Source organism: Callionymus lyra, chromosome 5 (assembly GCF_982586985.1).
Source record: "Callionymus lyra chromosome 5, fCalLyr1.hap1.1, whole genome shotgun sequence".
NCBI classification, from domain to species: domain Eukaryota; kingdom Metazoa; phylum Chordata; class Actinopteri; order Syngnathiformes; family Callionymidae; genus Callionymus; species Callionymus lyra.
Window position 1 is genome coordinate 5,937,610 of NC_141822.1, and position 22,840 is coordinate 5,960,449.

The 22,840-nt window shown below is 40.2% G+C and overlaps 2 protein-coding genes across 2 annotated transcripts in view; one reads left to right on the top strand and one right to left on the bottom strand.

Annotated features, from left to right (window-relative positions):
* slc45a2 (solute carrier family 45 member 2) overlaps positions 1-5,733 on the bottom strand; it is a 39,255-nt gene extending 33,522 nt beyond the window's left edge. Inside the window, exon 1 of the mRNA XM_087792405.1 lies at positions 5,277-5,733. Coding sequence (XP_087648531.1) covers positions 5,277-5,733 — 457 coding nt within the window. The remainder of the gene's footprint in view (positions 1-5,276) is intronic.
* Positions 5,734-19,950: 14,217 nt separating this feature from the next.
* Positions 19,951-22,239, top strand: LOC148079129 (tripartite motif-containing protein 16-like). Its single transcript, XM_087792249.1, has 2 exons — positions 19,951-20,850; positions 20,956-22,239. The coding sequence occupies exons 1-2, from the start codon at positions 19,951-19,953 to the stop codon at positions 21,601-21,603; spliced, it is 1,548 nt and encodes a 515-aa protein (XP_087648375.1). The 3' UTR covers positions 21,604-22,239.
* The last annotated feature ends 601 nt before the right edge of the window (positions 22,240-22,840 follow it).

Here is a 22,840-nt window from a genome sequence, read left to right on the forward strand (position 1 = left end):
GTAATCAAACAATTTTCAACTGTAATCAAACAATTTTCAACTATAATCAAACAATTTTCAACTGTAATCAAACAATTTTCAACTATAATCAAACAATTTTCAACTATAATCCAACAATTTTCAACTATAATCAAACAATTTTCAACTATAATCCAACAATTTTCAACTATAATCAAACAATTTTCAACTATAATCAAACAATTTTCAACTATAATCAAACAATTTTCAACTATAATCAAACTATTTTCAACTATAATCAAACAATTTTCAACTATAATCAAACAATTTTCAACTATAATCCAACAATTTTCAACTATAATCAAACAATTTGAAAACTATAATCAAACAATTTTCAACTATAATCAAACAATTTTCAAGTATAATCAATCAATTGTCAAATATAATCAAACAATTTGAAAACTATAATCAAACCATTTTTAAAATATAATCAAACAATTTTCAACTATAATCAAACAATTGTCAAATATAATCAAACAATTTTCAACTATAATCAAACAATTTTCAACTATAATCAAACAATTTTCAACTATAATCCAACAATTTTCAACTATAATCAAACAATTTGAAAACTATAATCAAACAATTTTCAACTATAATCAAACAATTTTCAAGTATAATCAATCAATTGTCAAATATAATCAAACAATTTGAAAACTATAATCAAACCATTTTTAAAATATAATCAAACAATTTTCAACTAGAATCAAACAATTGTCAAATATAATCAAACAATTTTCAACTATAATCAAACAATTTTCAACTATAATCAAACAATTGTCAAATATAATCAAACAATTTTCAACTATAATCAAACAATTTTCAACTATAATCAAACAATTTTCAACTATAATCCAACAATTTTCAACTATAATCCAACAATTTTCAACTATAATCAAACGATTTATCAACTTTAATCAAACAATTGTCAAATATAATCAAACAATTTGAAAACTATAATCAAACCATTTTTAAAATATAATCAAACAATTTTCAACTAGAATCAAACAATTGTCAAATATAATCAAACAATTTTCAACTATAATCAAACAATTTTCAACTATAATCAAACAATTGTCAAATATAATCAAACAATTTTCAACTATAATCAAACAATTTTCAACTATAATCAAACAATTTTCAACTATAATCCAACAATTTTCAACTATAATCCAACAATTTTCAACTATAATCAAACGATTTATCAACTTTAATCAAACAATTGTCAAATATAATCAAACAATTTGAAAACTATAATCAAACCATTTTTAAAATATAATCAAACAATTTTCAACTATAATCAAACAATTGTCAAATATAATCAAACAATTTTCAACTATAATCAAACAATTTTCAACTATAATCAAACAATTGTCAAATATAATCAAACAATTTTCAACTATAATCCAACAATTTTCAACTGTAATCAAACAATTTTCAACTATAATCAAACAATTTTCAACTATAATCCAACAATTTTCAACTGTAATCAAACAATTTTCAACTGTAATCAAACAATTTCCAACTATAATCCAACAATTTTCAACTGTAATCAAACAATTTTCAACTATAATCCAACAATTCTCAACTATAATCAAACAATTTTCAACTATAATCAAACAATTGTCAAATATAATCAAACAATTTTCAACTATAATCCAACAATTTTCAACTGTAATCAAACAATTTTAAACTGTAATCAAACAATTTTCAACTATAATCAAACCATTCTCAACTATAATCAAACAATTTTCAACTATAATCAAACAATTGTCAAATATAATCAAACAATTTTCAACTATAATCCAACAATTTTCAACTGTAATCAAACAATTCTCAACTATAATCAAACAATTTTCAACTATAATCAAACAATTTTCAACTATAATCAAACCGTTTTTTAAATATAATCAAACAATTTTCAACTATAATCAAACAATTTTCAACTATAATCAAACAATTTTCAACTAGAATCAAACAATTGTCAAATATAATCAAACATTTTCAACTATAATCAAACAATTTTCAACTATAATCAAACAATTTTCAACTATAATCAAACAATTGTCAAATATAATCAAACAATTTTCAACTATAATCAAACAATTTTCAACTATAATCAAACAATTTTCAACTATAATCAAACAATTGTCAAATATAATCAAACAATTTTCAACTATAATCAAACAATTTTCAACTATAATCAAACAATTGTCAAATATAATCAAACAATTTTCAACTATAATCAAACAATTGTCAAATATAATCCAACAATTTTCAACTATAATCCAACAATTTTCAACTATAATCAAACGATTTATCAACTTTAATCAAACCATTTTTAAAATATAATCAAACAATTTTCAACTATAATCAAACAATTGTCAAATATAATCAAACAATTTTCAACTATAATCAAACAATTTTCAACTATAATCAAACAATTGTCAAATATAATCAAACAATTTTCAACTATAATCAAACAATTTTCAACTATAATCCAACAATTTTCAACTGTAATCAAACAATTTTCAACTATAATCCAACAATTTTCAACTGTAATCAAACAATTTTCAACTGTAATCAAACAATTTTCCACTATAATCCAACAATTTTCAACTGTAATCAAACAATTTTCAACTATAATCCAACAATTCTCAACTATAATCAAACAATTTTCAACTATAATCAAACAATTGTCAAATATAATCAAACAATTTTCAACTATAATCCAACAATTTTCAACTGTAATCAAACAATTTTCAACTATAATCAAACCATTTTCAACTGTAATCAAACAATTTTCAACTATAATCCAACAATTCTCAACTATAATCAAACAATTTTCAACTATAATCAAACAATTGTCAAATATAATCAAACAATTTTCAACTATAATCAAACAATTTTCAACTGTAATCAAACAATTCTCAACTATAATCCAACAATTCTCAACTATAATCAAACAATTTTCAACTATAATCAAACAATTTTCAACTATAATCAAACCATTTTTTAAATATAATCAAACAATTTTCAACTATAATCAAACAATTTTCAACTATAATCAAACAATTTTCAACTAGAATCAAACAATTGTCAAATATAATCAAACATTTTCAACTATAATCAAACAATTTTCAACTATAATCAAACAATTTTCAACTATAATCAAACAATTGTCAAATATAATCAAACAATTTTCAACTATAATCAAACAATTTTCAACTATAATCAAACTATTTTCAACTATAATCAAACAATTGTCAAATATAATCAAACAATTTTCAACTATAATCAAACAATTTTCAACTATAATCAAACAATTTTCAACTATAATCAAACAATTTTCAACTATAATCAAACAATTTTCAACTATAATCAAACAATTTTCAACTATAATCAAACAATTGTCAAATATAATCAAACAATTTTCAACTATAATCAAACACTTTTCAACTATAATCAAACAATTTTCAACTATAATCAAACAATTTTCAACTATAATCAAACAATTTTCAACTATAATCAAACAATTTTCAACTATAATCAAACAATTGTCAAATATAATCAAACAATTTTCAACTATAATCAAACAATTGTCAAATATAATCAAACAATTTTCAACTATAATCAAACAATTTTCAACTATAATCAAACAATTTTCAACTATAATCAAACAATTTTCAACTATAATCAAACAATTTTCAACTATAATCAAACAATTTTCAACTATAATCAAACAATTTGAAAACTATAATCAAACAATTTTCAACTATAATCAAACCATTTTTAAAATATAATTAAACCATTTTCAACTATAATCATAAACTGTAATTAAAGGAAAGATAATCGGATTAGATGTTTAAAAATATTGAATTAAAAAATACACATCTTTAAATTTCCAACTATATATTTCATACTGGCATTATTATACATACATTAAATTATTGAATCATTTCAATATAGAAATTATTAAATGATATTGTTCATAAAATATTTGAATGCCTACAAAAACACATTCCAATAAATGAATTACAAGTTAATCTGATGACACTAAAATACTTCCATAGAAATGATTCTGTTCCCAGAAAAAAGACAGAAAATCCGTTCAACGAGTCTCACTTTAACCAGCAGCGCTAACATAAGTCAAAGGTTATCCAGGGTCACTAGAGACGAATGTTATCTTTTCCAAGCCTTGATTGAATCAAGAACGTTTACGTAACTGCCCGAATTAAATTAAAACTTCTCACTTTGACTGCTCAGTGGAAAAAAAACACATTGATTCTGATTTAACGTTGTGGAAAAACAACAACAAGTGAATTGTTAAATCAATTTTTTTAAATTGGCTTTTCGGGAAATTGAAACATAATTAGATTTTATTGACGAAGGCAAAAACAACGAACAGGAAACAACTTCTCCAGCGATTCTCTTCTCCCTGAACACGACAACTGGGCTTTGGGTTTAGATCATGGGAGTAAAAACTCAATACTCAACAAAATACTTTAGCCGTTCAATACGTACATTTACCAAATTGTCCGTAACAGGAAGTCCAAGTTATCAAGTTCCTTTCTTTCAACATCCATTTTAAATGTTACAGGAAGTCTCTCCACGATTGTTGACATCGACACACGTTATCTTTTACTAACCACGGAAATCTTTGTACCGCGTTTCTCGGACAATTAGCCGCATTTTAAGGCACACTTCGTATCACGGCGTGACTGATAGTACGACCGTGTAGTAGTACTTCTCCGGAGTATCCTTCAGCTAGTATAAGTCGTTTTTAACCTGGAGTACACAGCATTCGCCATAAGGTTTTGATAAGATGCCAAAAATATGCCGGTGTCTTTTTCCAGTTGATCTGGACAGATTCCTAAAAAAATGACGCTGAAAAGCTATGAATTCTAAAAGAAGGCCAAAAACAAAGGAGGACTTGTAACTTTTAGAAGACTGTAACATGATCAAAATTGAACTGCAGAGTTTTACTTTAAATACCTTCCTTCCTTGGAACCAGACCATCAAAAGAAGCCTATTTGCACTTTCTTAGCACTATTAATAATGGAGTAGTGATCGCACAACTGTTTTCGGCCTTTTCGGCCTTTATTGACGAAAGAGGCCAAAAAGGAAAAATTAACTTGGTTCAGACACAGATCAGTTCTTGGAGGTCATTTTGAGCCCAAGAAGATCAATGTAGCACCGTGGAGAACCAAGCTGAGACTCTTCTAGAAAAAGATAACCTGAGGTGAAGAACTGCTCACCCGAGATCACGACATCCCCGTTGAGGAAGAAAGTGATTCCTATCAGCATGATGATCCCTAAGACCAGTATGTAGGGTCTCCGCCGACCCCACGGCGAGCGGCAGTAGTCGCTGGCCGAGCCGATGATGGGCTGGAGAATGAAGCCCAGGATGGGACTGATCAACCACACCAGGCTGTAGAGGCTCTGGGGCAGACCCACGCTCAGGAGCACCGGGGTGACGAAGGCGGCCTCCACGGCGTAGCAGAATTCCCTTCCGAACATGACCAGGCCGTGCAGGAGGAGGCGTCCCCGGGACCGCCTGTGGGGTTCCACCGCCCCAAACACGGGGTTGCTCTCCACACTGTCCATGTAGTCCTCTTTACCCGTGGGGTTGAAGGAGTTGCTGAAGTGTTTGCCCGGCTCCGACACCCGGCAGGGTTGAGGCCTGACGGACTGGTCATCTGATAGAACCGTCATGATTGAGGGGAGATGGAAATAAATATTGAAAAAAAAGGAGAGGTTGTTCCTTGCACCGGTGCTCAGTGCCGGCTCAGGCTCCTCTTTACTGCATAGCTGAGCAATGAGTCTGGAATCCAGGCGGCTTAACTGGCGAGAGGTCCGAGCCGAGAGTGGGACTGGAGGAAGAGGAGGAGATGAAGGAGAGGAGGGAGTTTCCACCACGGTGCTGAGGGCCCCCCCCACCCCACAGTCAGTTCACCCTCGGGCGGTTTTTAGGAGGATCTGATGATGAGGGCTGTGAAGTCACGGGACTCAACTGTTGCATGACTCTTTTAGTTTCATCTCCACTCAGACAAGAAGTCTTGAAAAAAATAAAATAATACTTATATATACTATAATAGTTCTGATCAGACTACTCACGATACTTTTACTACAACCGCTTCTTCCACCACCACTATTCATACTTGTACTAACGTAACTACTTCTACAACTTGCTGCCACTTCCAAAGCAACTAATACAACTATTGTTCCTGGTGCTTCTACTGCTTCTTTACTACATTTGTGTTTCACTTGGTATTACTACTAGTTCCATCACCACAACTTTACAACTTCCACATGTACTCCTATTTCCATAATCACTACAACTTCTAGTTCCACGGCCACTACTAAATATACTTATAGTACAAAGAAGATTCCTACTCCAAAACGATTACTTCTATAACAACCACCACATAAATATCACTTTGACTACATGTACCAGATTGCTAATAGTACTCCGATTTGTTTAACTAAAATTCTTATGAAAATGTGTACTACTCTCATTTTGATGAATTAATCTACCACTGGTTTCAACTTTACTTGAACTTTGAAAATTTAAAATTGATTTGAATTGAAGTATGACTCTTGAGGCTATTGACTTATAGCTTTGTGGAGTAATACTATGGAGCCTAAATTAGTAATACTATGGAGCCTAAAGTAGTACTAGTAGTAGTAGTAGCAGATTTCATGCCTGTAGATAATTCACTCTTTGGTCTATTGCAGCCGTTTCATAAATAGTTTTCTCACTCTGATTCTTCACAGTAGTTTGACAGGAAAACAACAAACAGTTTCTTTGTTTTTAAATACTCGTACATAAATACCACATTCTCATTTAAAGCCTAAAGTAGTAATACTACGGTGCCTTGTGGAGTAATACTATGGAGCCTCACGGAGTAATACTATGGAGTCTCATATAGTAATACTGTGGAGCCTAGAAAATGAATACTATGGAGCCTAAAGTAGTAATACTACAGAGCCAAATGGAGTAATACTATGGAGCCTAAAGTAGTAATACTACGGAGCCTCATGGAGTAATACTATGGAACCTAAAGTAGTAGTACTACAGAGCCTCATGGAGTAATACTATGGAGCCTAAAGTAGTAATACTACGGAGCCCCATGGAGTAATACTATGGAGCCTAAAGTAGTAGTACTACGGAGCCTCATGGAGTAATACTAGGGAGCCTAAAGTAGTAATACTACAGAGCCTCATGGAGTAATACTACGGAGCCTCATGGAGTTATACTATGGAGCCTAAAGTAGTAATACTACGGAGCCTCATGGAGAAATACTATGGAGCCTCATGTAGTAACACAATGGAGCCTCATACTAAAACATTTGGAAAGACTGTTCAGTGCCACATAAAACCGTTTTGATGTCAGTAAGTACGATCAGAATACATGAAGCCAAACTTAAGTTCCACAAGTTTAAGGTTTCCTCTAACTTCCAAAGACCTCGACTCCATGCGACTCCATTCAGGAGTGAGTCAGGCATGTCTGAATTCTGGCCTAGGGCCCAGTTGCAGCCTGAGGCAGATTTCATGCCTGTAGATAATTCACTCTTTGGTCTATTGCAGCCGTTTCATAAATAGTTTTCTCACTCTGATTCTTCACAGTAGTTTGACAGGAAAACAACAAACAGTTTCTTTGTTTTTAAATACTCGTACATAAATACCACATTCTCATTTGTCAGACTCTTTTCTAAGAACTGATTAGAAGCGTGTAATTCCAGTGGTCATTTTTCTTTGGGAACGATGTACAAATGGACTGAAATCCTTACAAATCCTCTCCAGTTTGGTGGAAGCCAGTTCTCCAATATTTTAGCAGCGTTCTCATGGTCTCATGTCCTGTTGAAAGAAGAGCCAGGACGAGGTTAAACTAGTTTGTATTATGGACTATTAACTTCTCGGACTGATGATTGACAGCTGCCGACGTCATTCGAAATAAAATACAATTATTTAGTACCACAGTGAAAGTCAGAGGAGCTCAGGGTGATTCTGAACTGTTCTGTGGAAGAATGAAAAGTGAAGAATGACTTGAACGAGTCCACAAGGACAATTGCTAATCTGTTGCTAAGCAGCTGTACTGATGTAGGTTGTGAACAGCAACTGTGGAAGGAATTGTGGGTAAGTATAGAGTTCACAAAGAAACAATACAAGCTGCTAAGAGAGAATTGTTTGGGAGATCAAGAGTCCCAGAAATTAACTGCTAGTGTGCTTTCCATGGCTGTGGACTGAAATAAACTGTAAGAGCCATCTAAAGGCTCTTTAAGAGCTCCCTAGTATTACTCCATGATGCTCTGTATGATTACTCTGTGAGGCTATATAGTATTACTCTACGGGGGTCCTGACTAGTGATTGTTTGCTGCTGATTACATGGACAAAGATACAACTTTCTGGAGGAAGCTTTGTGGTCAAATATAAACAGGAATTGAGCTTTTTGGATGCAATGGTGGCCCCAATTGGGTCCCTCCTATTGTGGATGACATGGTCCTGTTGGATCCTCATTACACCGTGACCTTCAGCCCTTGCTGGAAAGCGACAGTGACGACAATCAGCTCCTACAAATCTGAGTCGATGGTTCTCAGTCGGAACTAGTTGGGTCTGGGATGAGATCCTGCCCCCGAGAGGAGGAGTTCAGTGCCTTGGGGTCTTGTTCACGAGTGAGGGTGAATAGGGAGCTGAGCCAAAAGGCAAAGTGCTCTGTAAACCAGTCTATCTACGTCCCTCCACTCACCTATGGTCGCAAAGTGTGGGTAGTGACCGAAATAAAAGCGGGAGAAGACGAGACGAGATGCAGGACACAGAAAATGGGTTCAACTCCCTCCATCATAGAAAAATAAGTGTCTTGGAAACTGTTAGGATGCCTCCAGGACGCCTCCCTGGTGAGGTTTTCAGGTCATGTGCCACAGCTAGCAGACCACGGGGTAGGGCCCGGCCCCAGGACACACTGGAAAGATTAAGTCTCACAACTGGTCTGAGAATGCCCTGGGGTTCCCCGGGAAAAGCTGGACAGTGTAGCTTGGGAGAGGAAAGCCTTGGCCCCCTTGCTGAAGCTGCTGCCCCTCGTGACTATAAGCCGGATAAGCAAATGAAAAGAAGACGAGTTGACTCGTGTGCAATGCCCAAGAACACCTGTCAATTACAAGTGTCAATCCCAGTGGTGGTAGCTTTATGCTCTTGGCTTGTTTTGCTGCCAAATTAACCAGTGTTTTCTTCGGACAGTGGATGTGGTCATGAAGAAGAAAGTTCCAATTCTTCCGTCGGACCTAAGGCACAGTTGGGTTTTCCAACAGGACAATGACCTCAAACATGCATCAAAGGCGGAAAGGGAACGTCTAAATCAGGCAAGAACAACATTTCTAGAATGACGTTCCTTAAGTCCGGACTTAAACTCTCTGTCAGGAACATGTGGACGATGGCGAAGTGAAGTCCACGGCTACATATTTGTAGGAAGTGCAGTGATTCTTGGAAGCTTCTGGACGATTACCACAGGCGTCTATTTGAGGTGACAATGCTCAGGAGCCAAGTGACCAAATACCGCATGGTTCAGCCATTAACCCCCTTAAAAAATTGACAGTACGCATTATAATCCAGTGCACCTTATGAAGTGATTATTGTTGCACTTATAACCTGCAGCGCAAGGTGCAGTAGTACTTCGTAGTACGGAGAAATAAAAGATACTGTGCTTTAACATAATAATATTGTCGGTGTGTATCGCAACTTTTAAAGAGATATTGTAAAGCTATAGGCTATTGTAGTTGAAAATAAATGCATAGTACGATGCACCTTATGGTCTGGAATAAATACTTTATGACCATTGCCATACGTGTATTGTTGGTCACAGTTTCAGTGGAAGTATTATAACTTCGTGAAGGATTGGTTCTTAGGAATCATTGGAAACTCAAATCTGTCTACATCATGTCTTCTACGAGTTTATACCAGTGTATGTGATCATTTGACTGCAACGTCACAGCTTAGAACTTTCAATAAAAAGTTCAATGTTGGTCACATCAGGGCCAAGAGAATCCAGAGACCTTCTCGGCCTCGGTGTCCTCCATATGAGGTTATTGGTCAACTCTATATGAGCCTCAATCATTTGGTGAAGGGCTACCATGATGGTTGACTTGATGTTTCCAATAAGTCTCTGGTGATCTGTTCTTCTTTACCTTTAAACCAAAGTCTGAAGTGTTTTCAGTCCCAAAACACAATATGTTTGACCCCTGCCGTTCGAGCGGCGTGATACGCTCAGCTGGGATACGTTTGCCAGTATGAAGAACAAAACCCTGAGCACGCTGAAGTCACACCTGCATCACTCTGCCACCACTGTAGCACCAGTCACCACCTCATCATGTGCTCGCAGAGGCAGAATGTTGTCCTTTGTCCCGCCAGACCTGGTGAGCTGATCCACTCCCCTTCCCTGCGGCTTTTCTTTTTTGTTTCGTAGACATCAAGGGGTGGGGGGGGTCTAGAATGTTACAATGCTGAACGAAAAATCAAGGGGGACTTTAAGAAGGGCAAGGGAACACACTCGATGACGTACAGGAAAAAAAAAACCCACTGGGTCATCGACTTGCTTGCCAAATGGTACCGGGCGGGAGCCCAGAGGACTCTCCAAGTTCTGCCAATAATACTTGCACTCAAACTCATGCTGAACTGAAACGCCTGCAGTCAACTGAAAAATTAAAAAACCTAATAAAAATCTGCAAGCATCAGGGGAGGTCCAAGGTCTCCACAGGACCAGGAATAAAAAAAAAGATAAAGAATGAAGATAAAATAATTAAAAAGAAACATTTATATGCAGCAAGTGGAGTCATGAGAAAAAATTAATGATTGACCTTTAACTCAAGGTCAAGGTGACCCGAAGGCCTGAAAACAAATGTGTTTGTGGTATCCCTTGTGTTGTTTCTGGGTCAAGGTGACCCAAAGGCTTGAAAACAAATGTGTTTTTGGTATCTCTTGTGTTGTCTCTGGGTCAAGGTGACCCGAAGGCCTGAAAAGAAATGAGTTTGTGGTATCTCTTATGTTGTCTCTGGGTCAAGGTGACCCGAAGGCCTGTAAACAAATGTGTTTGTGGTATCTCTTGTGTTGTGTCTGGGTCAAGGTGACCTGAAGGCCCGAAAACAAATGTGTTTGTGATAACCTTTGTGTTGTCTCTGGGTCAAGGTGACCTGAAGGCCTGAAAGCAAATGTGTTTTTGGTTTCCCTTGTGTTGTCTCTGGGTCAAGGTGACCCGAAGGCCCGAAAAACAAATGTGTTTGTGGTATCCCTTGTGTTTTCTCTGGGACATCCACCACTGCATATGTATTTATGAAGCCAGGGAGGTCATCCACCTTGACCCAGAGACAACACATGGGATCTGCTCTCCAGGTCTGGCGGGACACAGGACGCCCTCAGGCGGTTTCTCACCAACAAGAAAGATCCATATAGACCTTTTTTTTTCCAACTCATTTTCATAGTTTACAGGTTTATTTTTGAAAAATCCTTTCAAAATAAAACACATTTCAGACAGTAGTGTAATCAGTAATCATTACAAGGGGAATACAAATAAATAAATAAATAAGAAATTCTTTCTGGTAATAAATATCTCCAGAACTGATGGTTGTGGATCAATATTATTAGAATATTATTGCATTTAATTCTTCATTATAGTTAAATACATGCACCTGCTGGATTCTCATTCAAGTATTGAACCTCTTTTGTTTTTTTCTCTTATGAAAATACAGCATTTGGAGAAATATTTTAAACAATTTAACATCTTAAATTTGGTGGAGAAAGGTACCTGGTTCCAAAACTCCTCCAGTTGAAACCAACTTCAGCACATGATCTGAGCAAACGTATTCTACGTCTTGACCTTTGAGGAGCTTCTTCCCAGAAGTGCAGAGTCTCTGTGAGGAACTGCCTCCGAGCCACTCGTTGTTCGAGGCTTCGAGAGCAAAACGTGGGACGCGACAAGTGTTTCTTTGTGTTCATCCTCGTAATCGGATCAAGTGATGCTGCATGTGATCTCAGGAGGAGGAGAGTCGGGACAAGCAAAGGTGCTCAAGACTCGCTCGACACAGTTCTTTTTAAAGCTATTCTCATCAGATGAGGTTAATTGGATCAGATCAAATATTAAAACATGTTGTTCAGCAGAGAAAAGTCATGACATCAGATCGGATCATGTAATTCAATCGTACTTTTAATATGAATCAAGCTTAAGTTTGTGTTGATCACAACATTTCAGTAGGATCTGGATACCCTTGACAAAAACACATGATCCCAATAGAGTGGGGATTAAAGGGAAAAAAATAGTTATTTTTTGTTCATAATTTGCTCTTGATTTGTTGCAGTGATGAAGTAGATACAAGTACAAACTATCATGATGTTCAGTATAAAATAAATATATTAAAAGATGGTGTTAGTATGAAATTAAACCCTTGAGTTAAATAACAAATAAAATAATATTCAATATTTCTGTCTTATATGGTCATCAGATATAAAAATAATTCCTTATCCTCAACACTTCTTATTTAACTTTTGAGACATTTAGTCTTGTCTTTTAAACTGAAGATTATTTCTAAATAATCACCATATATTTGTATGTTTTTGACTTGTTTACATTTTATCTAAAGATATAATCAAAATTAAAACACTTAAAGTGACATCACTGCCTGTTCATCTTGACTTTCCAGTGACATTTTTTGTCATACGTCGTTTCTTTTGGATTAGATTATATTAGATGGACTTTATTAATCCCTGCAGCACCTGTGATCCTGATTAATTACATTTTTGTTTTTAAACTGTCTGATTATATGTAATAAAATATTTTTAATAATTCATTAAAATTGCTCTTATCAAAGTTTTGACATTAGATTTAATAATATAAAGCATCAAATAACCACATGTATTGCCCTCTCACACACACACACACACATACACGCGCACGCACGCACACACACACACACACACACGCACACACACACACACACACACACACACACACACACACACACACACACACACACACACACACACACAGAGGAAGTCAGATGATGGAGTCACACTCTCATTCCTCACATATCTGAAACAAGCAGCTCTTCATGAAAGAGGCTCGACGATGATGATGATGATCAAGATCAAGGTGATCATGAAGAAGAGGACGAAGAAGATGAAAAGGACAAGGCGAAGAGGATGAAGAGGCAGAGGACGAGGAAGAAGAGGAAGAAGAAGAGTAAAAAGAAGAAGAGGACGAGGAAGAAGAGGACGAGGAAGATGACGAGGAAGAAGAGAACAAAGAAGAAGAGGAAGAAGAAGAAGAGGATGAAGAAGAAGAGGATGAAGAAGAAGAGGATGAAGAAGAAGAGGACGAAGAAGAAGAGGATGAAGAAGAAGAGGATGAAGAAGAAGAGGATGAAGAAGAAGAGGATGAAGAAGAAGAGGACGAAGAAGAAGAGGATGAAGAAGAAGAGGATGAAGAAGAAGAGGACAAAGAAGAGGAGTCTGCCACAATCTGGTCCAACCTGCTGATCCACATATTATCAAACTTCATTGAACCAACTGATGATTCAGGACAAAGACACACCTTGATTCTAACACACACACACACACACACACACACACACACACACACACACACACACACACACACACACACACACACACACACACACGCACAAAAATAATTCCTTATCGTCAACACTTTTTATTTAACTATTGAGACATTTAGTCTTGTCTTTTAAACTGAAGATTATTTCTAAATAATCACCATATATTTGTATGTTTTTGACTTGTTTACATTTTATCTAAAGATATAATCAAAATTAAAACACGTAAAGTGACATCACTGCCTGTTGATCTTGACTTGCCAGTGACATGTTTTGTCATACGTCGTTTCTTTTGGATTAGATTATATTAGATGGACTTTATTAATCCCTGCAGCACCTGTGATCCGGATTTATTACATGTTTGTTTTTAAACTGTCTGATTATATGTAATAAAATATTTTAAATAATTCATTAAAAATGCTCTTATCAAAGTTTTGACATTAGATTTAATTAATAATATAAAGCATCAAATAACCACATGTATTTGCCCTCTCACACACGCACACACACACACACACGTTATGGCAGTCCATCGATAACGATGATGACGTTGCTCCAAATTGAATGAATGGACATTTATTGGGGTGTGTTGCGGCGGTGGATAGCCATGTGGCTGTGCAGGCCGATGCGGGATCCGCAGGTTTTGCCACAGGAGGGACGTGGCACTGGGGGGTGTGGGCCCTGTAGCAGGCTGATGCCTCAGTGCACGTCGCCGTATCCTCCTCTCTGTGGCTTGCTCCTGAAGGTGAGCAGTTCCCTGGTGGCAGGAGGAACTCCAAGTATGGCGATCAGCAGCCAGGGACTCTAGTGCTGTAGGTGAAATGTTGCACTGCTTCAGGAGGGTTTTGAGATGATCCTTGAAGCGCTTTTTTGGACCACCAGCAGATCTCTGGCCATCCAGAAGTTGGCCGTAGAGGATTTGCCTGGGCAGGCGGTGGGCAGGCATACGGATCACATGCCCAACCCAGCGCAGGTGTTTCTTCGCAAGGAGCACGGCGATGGTAGGTGTGTGGGTCCGTTCAAGGATATCAGCATATGGCACCCTGTCTTCCCAGGACACACCCAGGATCCTTTGAAGGCAGCGGATGTGGAAGGCCTCTAGTGTTTTTATGTGCCTCTGGTAGGGTGTCCAGGTTTCCGACCCGTACAGCAGTGTAGAGAGGCAGACCGCCTTGTACACAGCTGCTTTGGTGGAGATGGTGAGGTTCCTGTTGTGGAATACCCTGGAGCTAAGCCTGCCAAAGGCAGCGGAGGCCAGACCGACTCGGACCTCGATGTCATCATCAATGTTGCAGGAGGGGGACAGAATGCTGCCTAGGTAGGTGAAGTGTGGGACGATGGCAAGGGGATGACCATCCAGGGTGAAGGTACGCACATGTGTTTGGTGGGTGAACTCCTGTACAACTATCTGTGTTTTCCTGATGTTGATTTGGAGACCAATGGCGCTGTAGATGGATGCGACCACGTTTAACGCACGCTGTAGGGATTCTGGTGAGTGGGAAAGGAGAGCACAGTCATCTGCATACTGTAGCTCTTAGATGTGTTGGTTGGTGGTTTTGGTGAAGGCTTGAAGGCGCCGAATATTGAAGAGGTTGCCATCCAGTCTGTACTGTATCTGTACCCCATCTGATGGGTCCAGGAGTTTGTGAGAGAGGATGGTGACGGTGGAGAGGAAAATGTTGAAGATGGTAGGGGCTAGGACACACCCTTGCTTGACCCCCACATCCACACTGAAGAAGGGAGACTGCTGGCCACCAACACTCACACAGGCTTGCATTCCATCATGGAACTGCCGCAAGATGTTCCTGAACTTTGGTGGAACCCCCAGCTTCCCCAGCACATCCCACAGCAGTTCCCGGTTTACTGTGTCGAAGGCCTTGGACAGATCAATGAAAGCTAGGTACAGGTCCTTGCAGTGTTCTCTGCATTTTTCCTGTACCTGTCTAGCAACAAAGATCATGTCAGTGGTGCTGCGCTGTTGCCTAAAACCGCACTGGGATTCGGGCAGGATGTTATCAGTAGCATGTGATGCTAGTCGAAGGAGCATCACCCGTGCTAGCACCTTTCCGGCAACCAATAGGAGGGAAATGCCCCTGCTATTACCGCAGTCTGCTTTGTCACCTTTGCGCTTAAAGATTGTGATGATGTTGGTATCCTTCCAATCTTGCGGGATGACTTCAGATGACCAGATGGTACTGATCAGTTGGTGTAGTCTGCGGGTGAGGAGGTATCCGCCATGCTTCAGTATTTCTGAAGGGCCTTGTGTTTTGCCTGAAGTAGGTTGTGGATACCTGGTGCGCTATTATCAAACCAGTCTTGGTGTCGCCGTCTGGTGTACCCTACAGACTCTACTGCCGCCTGGTAGATAGCAGTGCGCAGAGTGCTCCAGGTAGAGTTGATGTCAGGAACGGCTGGTGTTTCAGGGAGATTGGACAGCTGTAAAGCAATCTGTTCCCTGAGCTGGTTGACTGAGTGCGGGGACTTCAGTGCATCGCAATTGAGCTTCTTGCAGGGTGGTGTTTTCCTCAGTGGAGGACAGAGTTCCAGGGTGAGTTTGGTTCTGATCAAGCGGTGGTCAGTCCAACAGTCAGCTCTAAGCATGGCTCTGATGACTCGCACCTCCTTCCTGTCAGCTTGGCGGACGATAATATAATCAAGGAGGTGCCAGTGCTTAGAGCGGGGGTGCTGCCAGGAGGTCTTGAATTTGTTCTTCATTTGGAACATTTGGTGTTGGTGATGACCAGACGATACTCAGAGCAGAGAGTGAGGAGGCGAAGACCATTCTCATTGAGCTTACCAACACCGTGCTGCCCAAGGACATCCTTCCAGAGCACATCGTCAGAGCCCACTCTCGCGTTAAAATCCCCAAGGAGAATGAGCTTGTCAGTAGGGGGTGTTTTACTTATGGCGGAGTGCAGGGAGGCATAGAAGAGTTCCTTGCACTCAGGGTCAGCGTCCAGTGTTGGGGCGTATGCACTGATGAGAGTGGCATGACGGTTGTTGGTGAGTGGAATCCGCCAGGTCATCAGTCTTTCACTGATGCCGGTCGGGGATTCAGGAATTCTCTGAAGCAGGCTTGAGCGCACAGCAAAACCTACACCATGGAGGCGGGAGCCTTCTGGAAGCCCCCTCCAGAAGAAGGTGTAGCCTTCTCCTACCTCTGTTATGGAATCCTCGCCATGGAAGCGGGTTTCGCTAAGAGCTGCGATATCGATGTTGTATCTCTGCAGCTCGTGTGCAACCAGTGCTGTTCTTCTTCGGGGACGACAGGAGTCATCACACGCATCCAAAAGTGTGCGGACGTTCCAGGTTGCAATGGTGACATTGATGCAGGTTTTCTTATGCTTATATTTTCGACCGCGTAAAGGGATGACCCGGCAGCTGCGGCAGGCTGCCCGGGTTAAGTGGAACAGACCTTTTTTAGGCCACCTTTTCTAGGCCCCTCCCTCTCAGGGTGAGCAGGGAGGAGCTGCTCAGTCGCGTGAGGAGCTGCCGGAGAGGAGCGCTGTTCCATCCCACTCCTCTGCGACCATCTATCTCACGCCGCCTAGCGTGCAGGGTTGGGCTAGATACTCCCAGTCACATCCTGACCTGTACCTACCGCCCTTCCCTATCGCCGCAGGACTTCTTATAGGGGTATGGGAATGGGGTGGGGTGGGGTTGGGGTATTTGGAGCAGGCCTGCGCAAGAGAATAGATTATAGTGAGGGCAGTGGCGCGCAGTCTCTGCCCTCACTGTCTTGGCTCCCCCCTACATTCTCCAGTGGCGTGCGAAGCACGACGACCTTCAGTGGGAGAGAGTTGCAGAAAACTGCCAGAACACCAGTCTGTTGGTGACTGCCTGATGCGGGTTATCTCCACAGGTTTTTGATCGAAGTGTCCTTCTCCTAGATGGGTTGCCTACCATGGCTATGAGCCCCATCTGCCCATGCTATTTACCCATAGGCTGGGGCAGTGGTTGAGAGGCGCCAGGGCGTGTCCACACACCGGTGGGCCTTCTCGCCTTCTCTCTAGGGCCCACTGCTGCTCCGAGATCTCCTACAGTTTAGCCTGGGACCGCGAGGCACCCAGTTTCCGTGTGTGGCCGCGAGGAGGCACTGTAGGAGTTTTGGTGGTGGAGAGGCTATGTACCGTGAGACAGAGGCTAGCCGGTGGCCGTAGCTGAAAGCAGAAGTGGCATGCAACATGCACTAGCTACGAGCACTACTACCACAGTTCTACTGCAATGACGCTTCACACACACCCTTGGTATACACAACATTGCCATGCACACACACACACACACATACACGCACATACACACACACACACACACAGAGGAAGTCAGATGATGGAGTCACACTCTCATTCCTCACATACCTGAAACAAGCAGCTCTTCATGAAAGAGGCTCGACGATGATGATGATGATCAAGATCAAGGTGATCATGAAGAAGAGGAAAGGCGAGGCGGAAGAGGACGAAGAGGTAGAGGATGAGGAAAAAGAGTAAGAAGAAGAGGAAAAAGAAGAAGAGGACGAAGAAGAATAGGACCAGGAAGAATCAGATGAAGAAGAAGAGGATGAAGAAGAGGACGAAGAAGAAGAGGACAAAGAAGAGGATGAAGAAGAAGAGGACGAAGAAGAATCAGATGAAGAAGAAGAGGACGAAGAAGAGGACGAAGAGGAAGAGAACGAAGAAGAGGATGAAGAAGAAGAGGACTTAGAAGAGGACGAAGAAGAAGAGGACGAAGAAGAAGTGGACGAAGAAGAGGACAAAGAAGAAGAGGAAGAAGAAGAATAGGACGTAGAAGAATCAGATGAAGAAGAAGAGGACCAAGAAGAGGACGAAGAAGAAGAGGACGAAGAAGAGGATGAAGAAGAAGAGGACGAAGAAGAAGAGGACTAAGAAGAGGATGAAGAAGAAGAGGACGAAGGAGAGGATGAAGAAGAAGACGGCGAAGAAGAGGACAAAGAAGAAGAGGAAAAAGAAGAAGAGGACGAAGAAGAGGACGAAAAAGAGGACGAAGAAGAAGATGACGAAGAAGAAGAGAACGATGAAGCGGAAGAGGACGAAGTAGAAGAACAGGATGAATAAGAAGAAGAGGAAGAAAGTGAGGACCAGGAAAAGGAGGAAGAAGAGAAGGATGAGAAGGAGCACGAAGAGGAGGAGGAAGATAAAGAGGAAGAGGAAGAGAGCAAGGACGAGGACGAAGAGGACGAAGATGAGGAGGACAAAGAAGAGGAGGACAAAGAGGACGAAGAAGAAAAGGAAGAGAATGAGGACGAAGACCAGGATAAGGACTAGGAAGAGAAAGAGGACGAGGAGGAAGAGGATGAAGAGGAAGAGGACGAAGAGGAAGAGGAAGAGGAAGAGGACGAAGAGGAAGAGGACGAAGAGGACGAAGAGGACGAAGAGGATAAGGATGAAGACGAGGACGAAGAAGACGAAGATGAAGAAGAGGACGAAGAAGAAGACGACGAAGAAGAGGACGAAGAAGAAAAGGAAGAGAATGAGGCTGAAGACCAGGAAGAGGACTAGGAAGAGAAAGAGGATGAGGAGGATGAGGACAGAGACGAATGAGGGAACGAGATAAGAGGCGACATGAGACGAGTCAAGAAAATATTGGTAATTCATGACCAGAGTCTGTGAGTCAACAGTTGAGAAGCACCTCTGGTGTCGGCCAGGTTTCTCTAGATCATCCAGAGGTTCCTCAGCCGGAAGGAAAAGTCCAGCGGAGAATCTTAGCTGCTGGTTTCATCTCCTCTGCTGAGATCATACGGACCTCTTGTTCAACAGCGTGTGGTCCAGAGAAAGATCCTCAGGTGGGCTTTCAAACCTATCTAGAACCTCACAGGGGGCGCTCTCTGCCACTCTGGATCGTAGACATCTGTAAAAGAACATGTGACTGATCCTGGTCACAGGAACCTTTTTATTAATGTTTCTTTCCTTTAGATTTATGGACGACAACCGTGTTCTTCACACCAAAGGTAATTCTGTGAGTTATTTCCATTTCATACACATCCAAACAAAACAACTTCGGTTGAACTAGTTCCAAATATCAAAAGTTCACCATCTAAAAAGGAACTAGTTCTTTTTTCTTTTTTTTTTCTCTATGTTGCTATGAGCTCTTATTTTTGGAAATGACTGCCACAGAAGTTTATAAAATCGGAAAAGAAATGCAAAATTGTAAACATTCTCATCAAGACATCAAGGTGTGTCTTTGTCCTGAATCAACAGGTGGTTTCCAGGAAGTTTGATAATATGTGGATCAACAGGATGGATCAGATCGTCGCAGAGACATGTGACTGAGACTATAAAAGAGTTCACCTGTGAAGGAGTGTTTCAGTCGCAGAGACATGGAGACTAGAGTTGATCTGTTGTCTTGTTCCATCTGTCTGGATCTACTGAAGGATCCAGTCTCTCTTCCATGTGGACACAACTACTGTAAGACCTGTGTTGAAGGTCACTGGCAGGACAAGAACATCTACCAGTGTCCTCTGTGCAGACGGAGCTTCAGCGAGAGACCTGTCCTCCAGAAGAACACTGTGTTAGCAGAGTTAGTGGAGGAGCTGAAGAAGACTGGAGCAGCTGAGGACCTCTGCGCTGCTGGACCTGAAGATGTGACCTGTGACGCCTGCACTGGGAGGAAGATGAAAGCCCTCAAGTCCTGTCTGGTGTGTCTGGTCTCCTACTGTCAGGAACATCTTCAGCCTCATCGAGAAGCTCCGGCCTTCAGGAGACACAAGCTGGTCCAGCCGTCCAAGCATCTCCAGGAGATGATCTGCTCTGAACACGAGGAGGAGAAGAAGATGTTCTGTCGTTCTGATCAGCAGCTCATCTGTTCTCTCTGTGCTGTGGACCAACACAAAGATCATGACATCGTCTCGACCACAGCAGAGAGGAGGAAGAGAGAGAAAGACCTGGATCAGAGTCAAGGAAGGATCCAGCAGAAGATCCAGAAGAGAGAGAAGGAAGTGAAGCTGCTCCAGCAGGAGAAGAAGAACATCAGAGTCTCTGCTGATGAAGCAGTGAAGGACAGTCAGGAGACCCTTGTCCAGATGATCCAGATGATCCAGAGAAGAATGTCTGACGTGGAGCAGCAGATCAGATCTCTGCAGGAGACTGAAGACGCTCGAGTCCGAGGACGTCAGGAGCAGCTGGAGCAGGAGATCTCTGAGCTGAAGAAGAAAGAGGCTGAGCTGCAGCAGCTGTCACTCACCGACAGTGACATCATCTTCCTGCAGAACTGGACCTCACTCTCAGAGGCCAATGAAGACACAACCTCACTCTCAGAGGTCAGTGAAGACACGACCTCACTCTCAGAGGTCAGTGAAGACACGACCTCCTCCACGACCCTTGAGCAAACTCACGGTCGCTTTGAGGAAGTAACAGCAGCCGTGTCAGCCTGCAGAGACCAAGTCCTGGACCTTCTGAGAGACATGTGGACCGACATCTCCATGATGTTCCTTCCAGAGACCAGAGAGCAGTTCCTCACACACTCACAGGACATCACTCTGGATCCAAACACTGCACAGTCAAGGTTGATGTTGTCTGAAGGAAACAAAAAAGTGACAAACATGTGGAAACATCAGTCTCGTCCTGATCATCCAGGCAGATTCAATGATTATTTTCAGGTCTTGAGTCAAGAGTCTCTGACTGGACGTTGTTACTGGGAGGTGAAGAGAACAGGACCTTTTGCAGTAGCAGTTTCATACAAGAACATCAGAAGATCAGGAGATGAAAGTTTATTTGGATGTAATGACAAATCTTGGCGTTTATATAGTACCAACTCTGGTTGTTTATTTACACACAACAGCATCAACACTAAAGTCTCCAGTGTCGGACCCTCCACAGTGGGGGTGTACCTGGATCACTCTGCAGGTCTTCTGTCCTTCTACAGCGTCTCTGAGACCATGACTCTCCTCCAAAGAGTCCAGACCAGCTTCACTCAACCTCTTCATGCTGGAGTCTGGGTTTCATCCTCGTGTGAGTTTGTGAAGCTGAAGTAGACGACAGTGAGATTGTGAGTCTCCAGGAGTGACATCATCACATGAAGCTTCAATGTTTGGATGAACGTCTCTGAGAACGTTTGTCGTTTGTGCCGCAGTGAAGACACAGTGACGTCATGTGACTGGATTAGAACCTCTGTGATTGGATTGTTACTGATGATGACGAGTCTTCTTTAAATCTTCTTTAATAAACACCTTCATGATCCGGTGATGATGGCAGCAGTCGTTACTCAAGTACTCCACAGTACTACAAATATATCCTGGTTACTACAGTATCTCATTGGATGTTATGGTTGCCTCTGTATCGTGATACGTATCATCAGATTCTTGACAATACACACACTTACACAGCCAGTCGTCCACGAGGAGTCAGAAAGAAGAAGAATTGATGTACATTTTGTTTTGATTCAATATTACAGTGTGAAAGGTATTTTATTTTGTGAAAAAAAGATTTTCTCCAAAGAAGTAAAGTGATGAAAATGAGTTCAACACAAACTCTATATCTTGTATCAGAGAAACCAGATCCTTCTGATTCAGTGTTATGTTGAGTTATGCTGTATTTTAAAAATGTACATATAGAAACATTGATTTTTATTCACTCAAATCTCGTCTTAAAACACACTTTTATTCTCTTTTAACACAGCATGACACTCTGAGCTGTGTATTGTTTTGACAGACGCTGGCAGGTGCGCGGCTGGGGATGATTGTATGGCGGGTTCTTCCTATTGATAAGATCTCCGATCTCCAGCCGTGTCCTGCCTCCGCCCCGAGCGCCTGTTCTGTTTTTTGTTCCGGTCCTTTCCGACCGTTTTGGATTATTAAAAGATTTTTATTCTGAACTATTCCTCCGAGGATTATTCACACTTCCGCATTTGGGTCTCCTGCCTTGTTCGACTCGTGACATTTTAACTGCTTTCTTAGCACTTTCATGTCATTGTACAACACTTTGTATCGACTGTTGTTTTTTTTTCAAGTGCTTTATCAATAAACTTGATTGATTGATTGATTGATTTTATTTTTTTTCTTATTGAAATGTTCTAAATCAATGAATTATTTTTTTATAAATTTATTTTAAATAAATAAATATATAGATTATATATATATTTTACACAATGAGTTCAATATTCAAATTCCAATAATTAATAACACATTTTCTAAATGCAATATTCTTTCGTTTATTCAATATAACATCAACATCTTTATATTTACTTTCTTACACCTCTCTTTCTAAGATCAC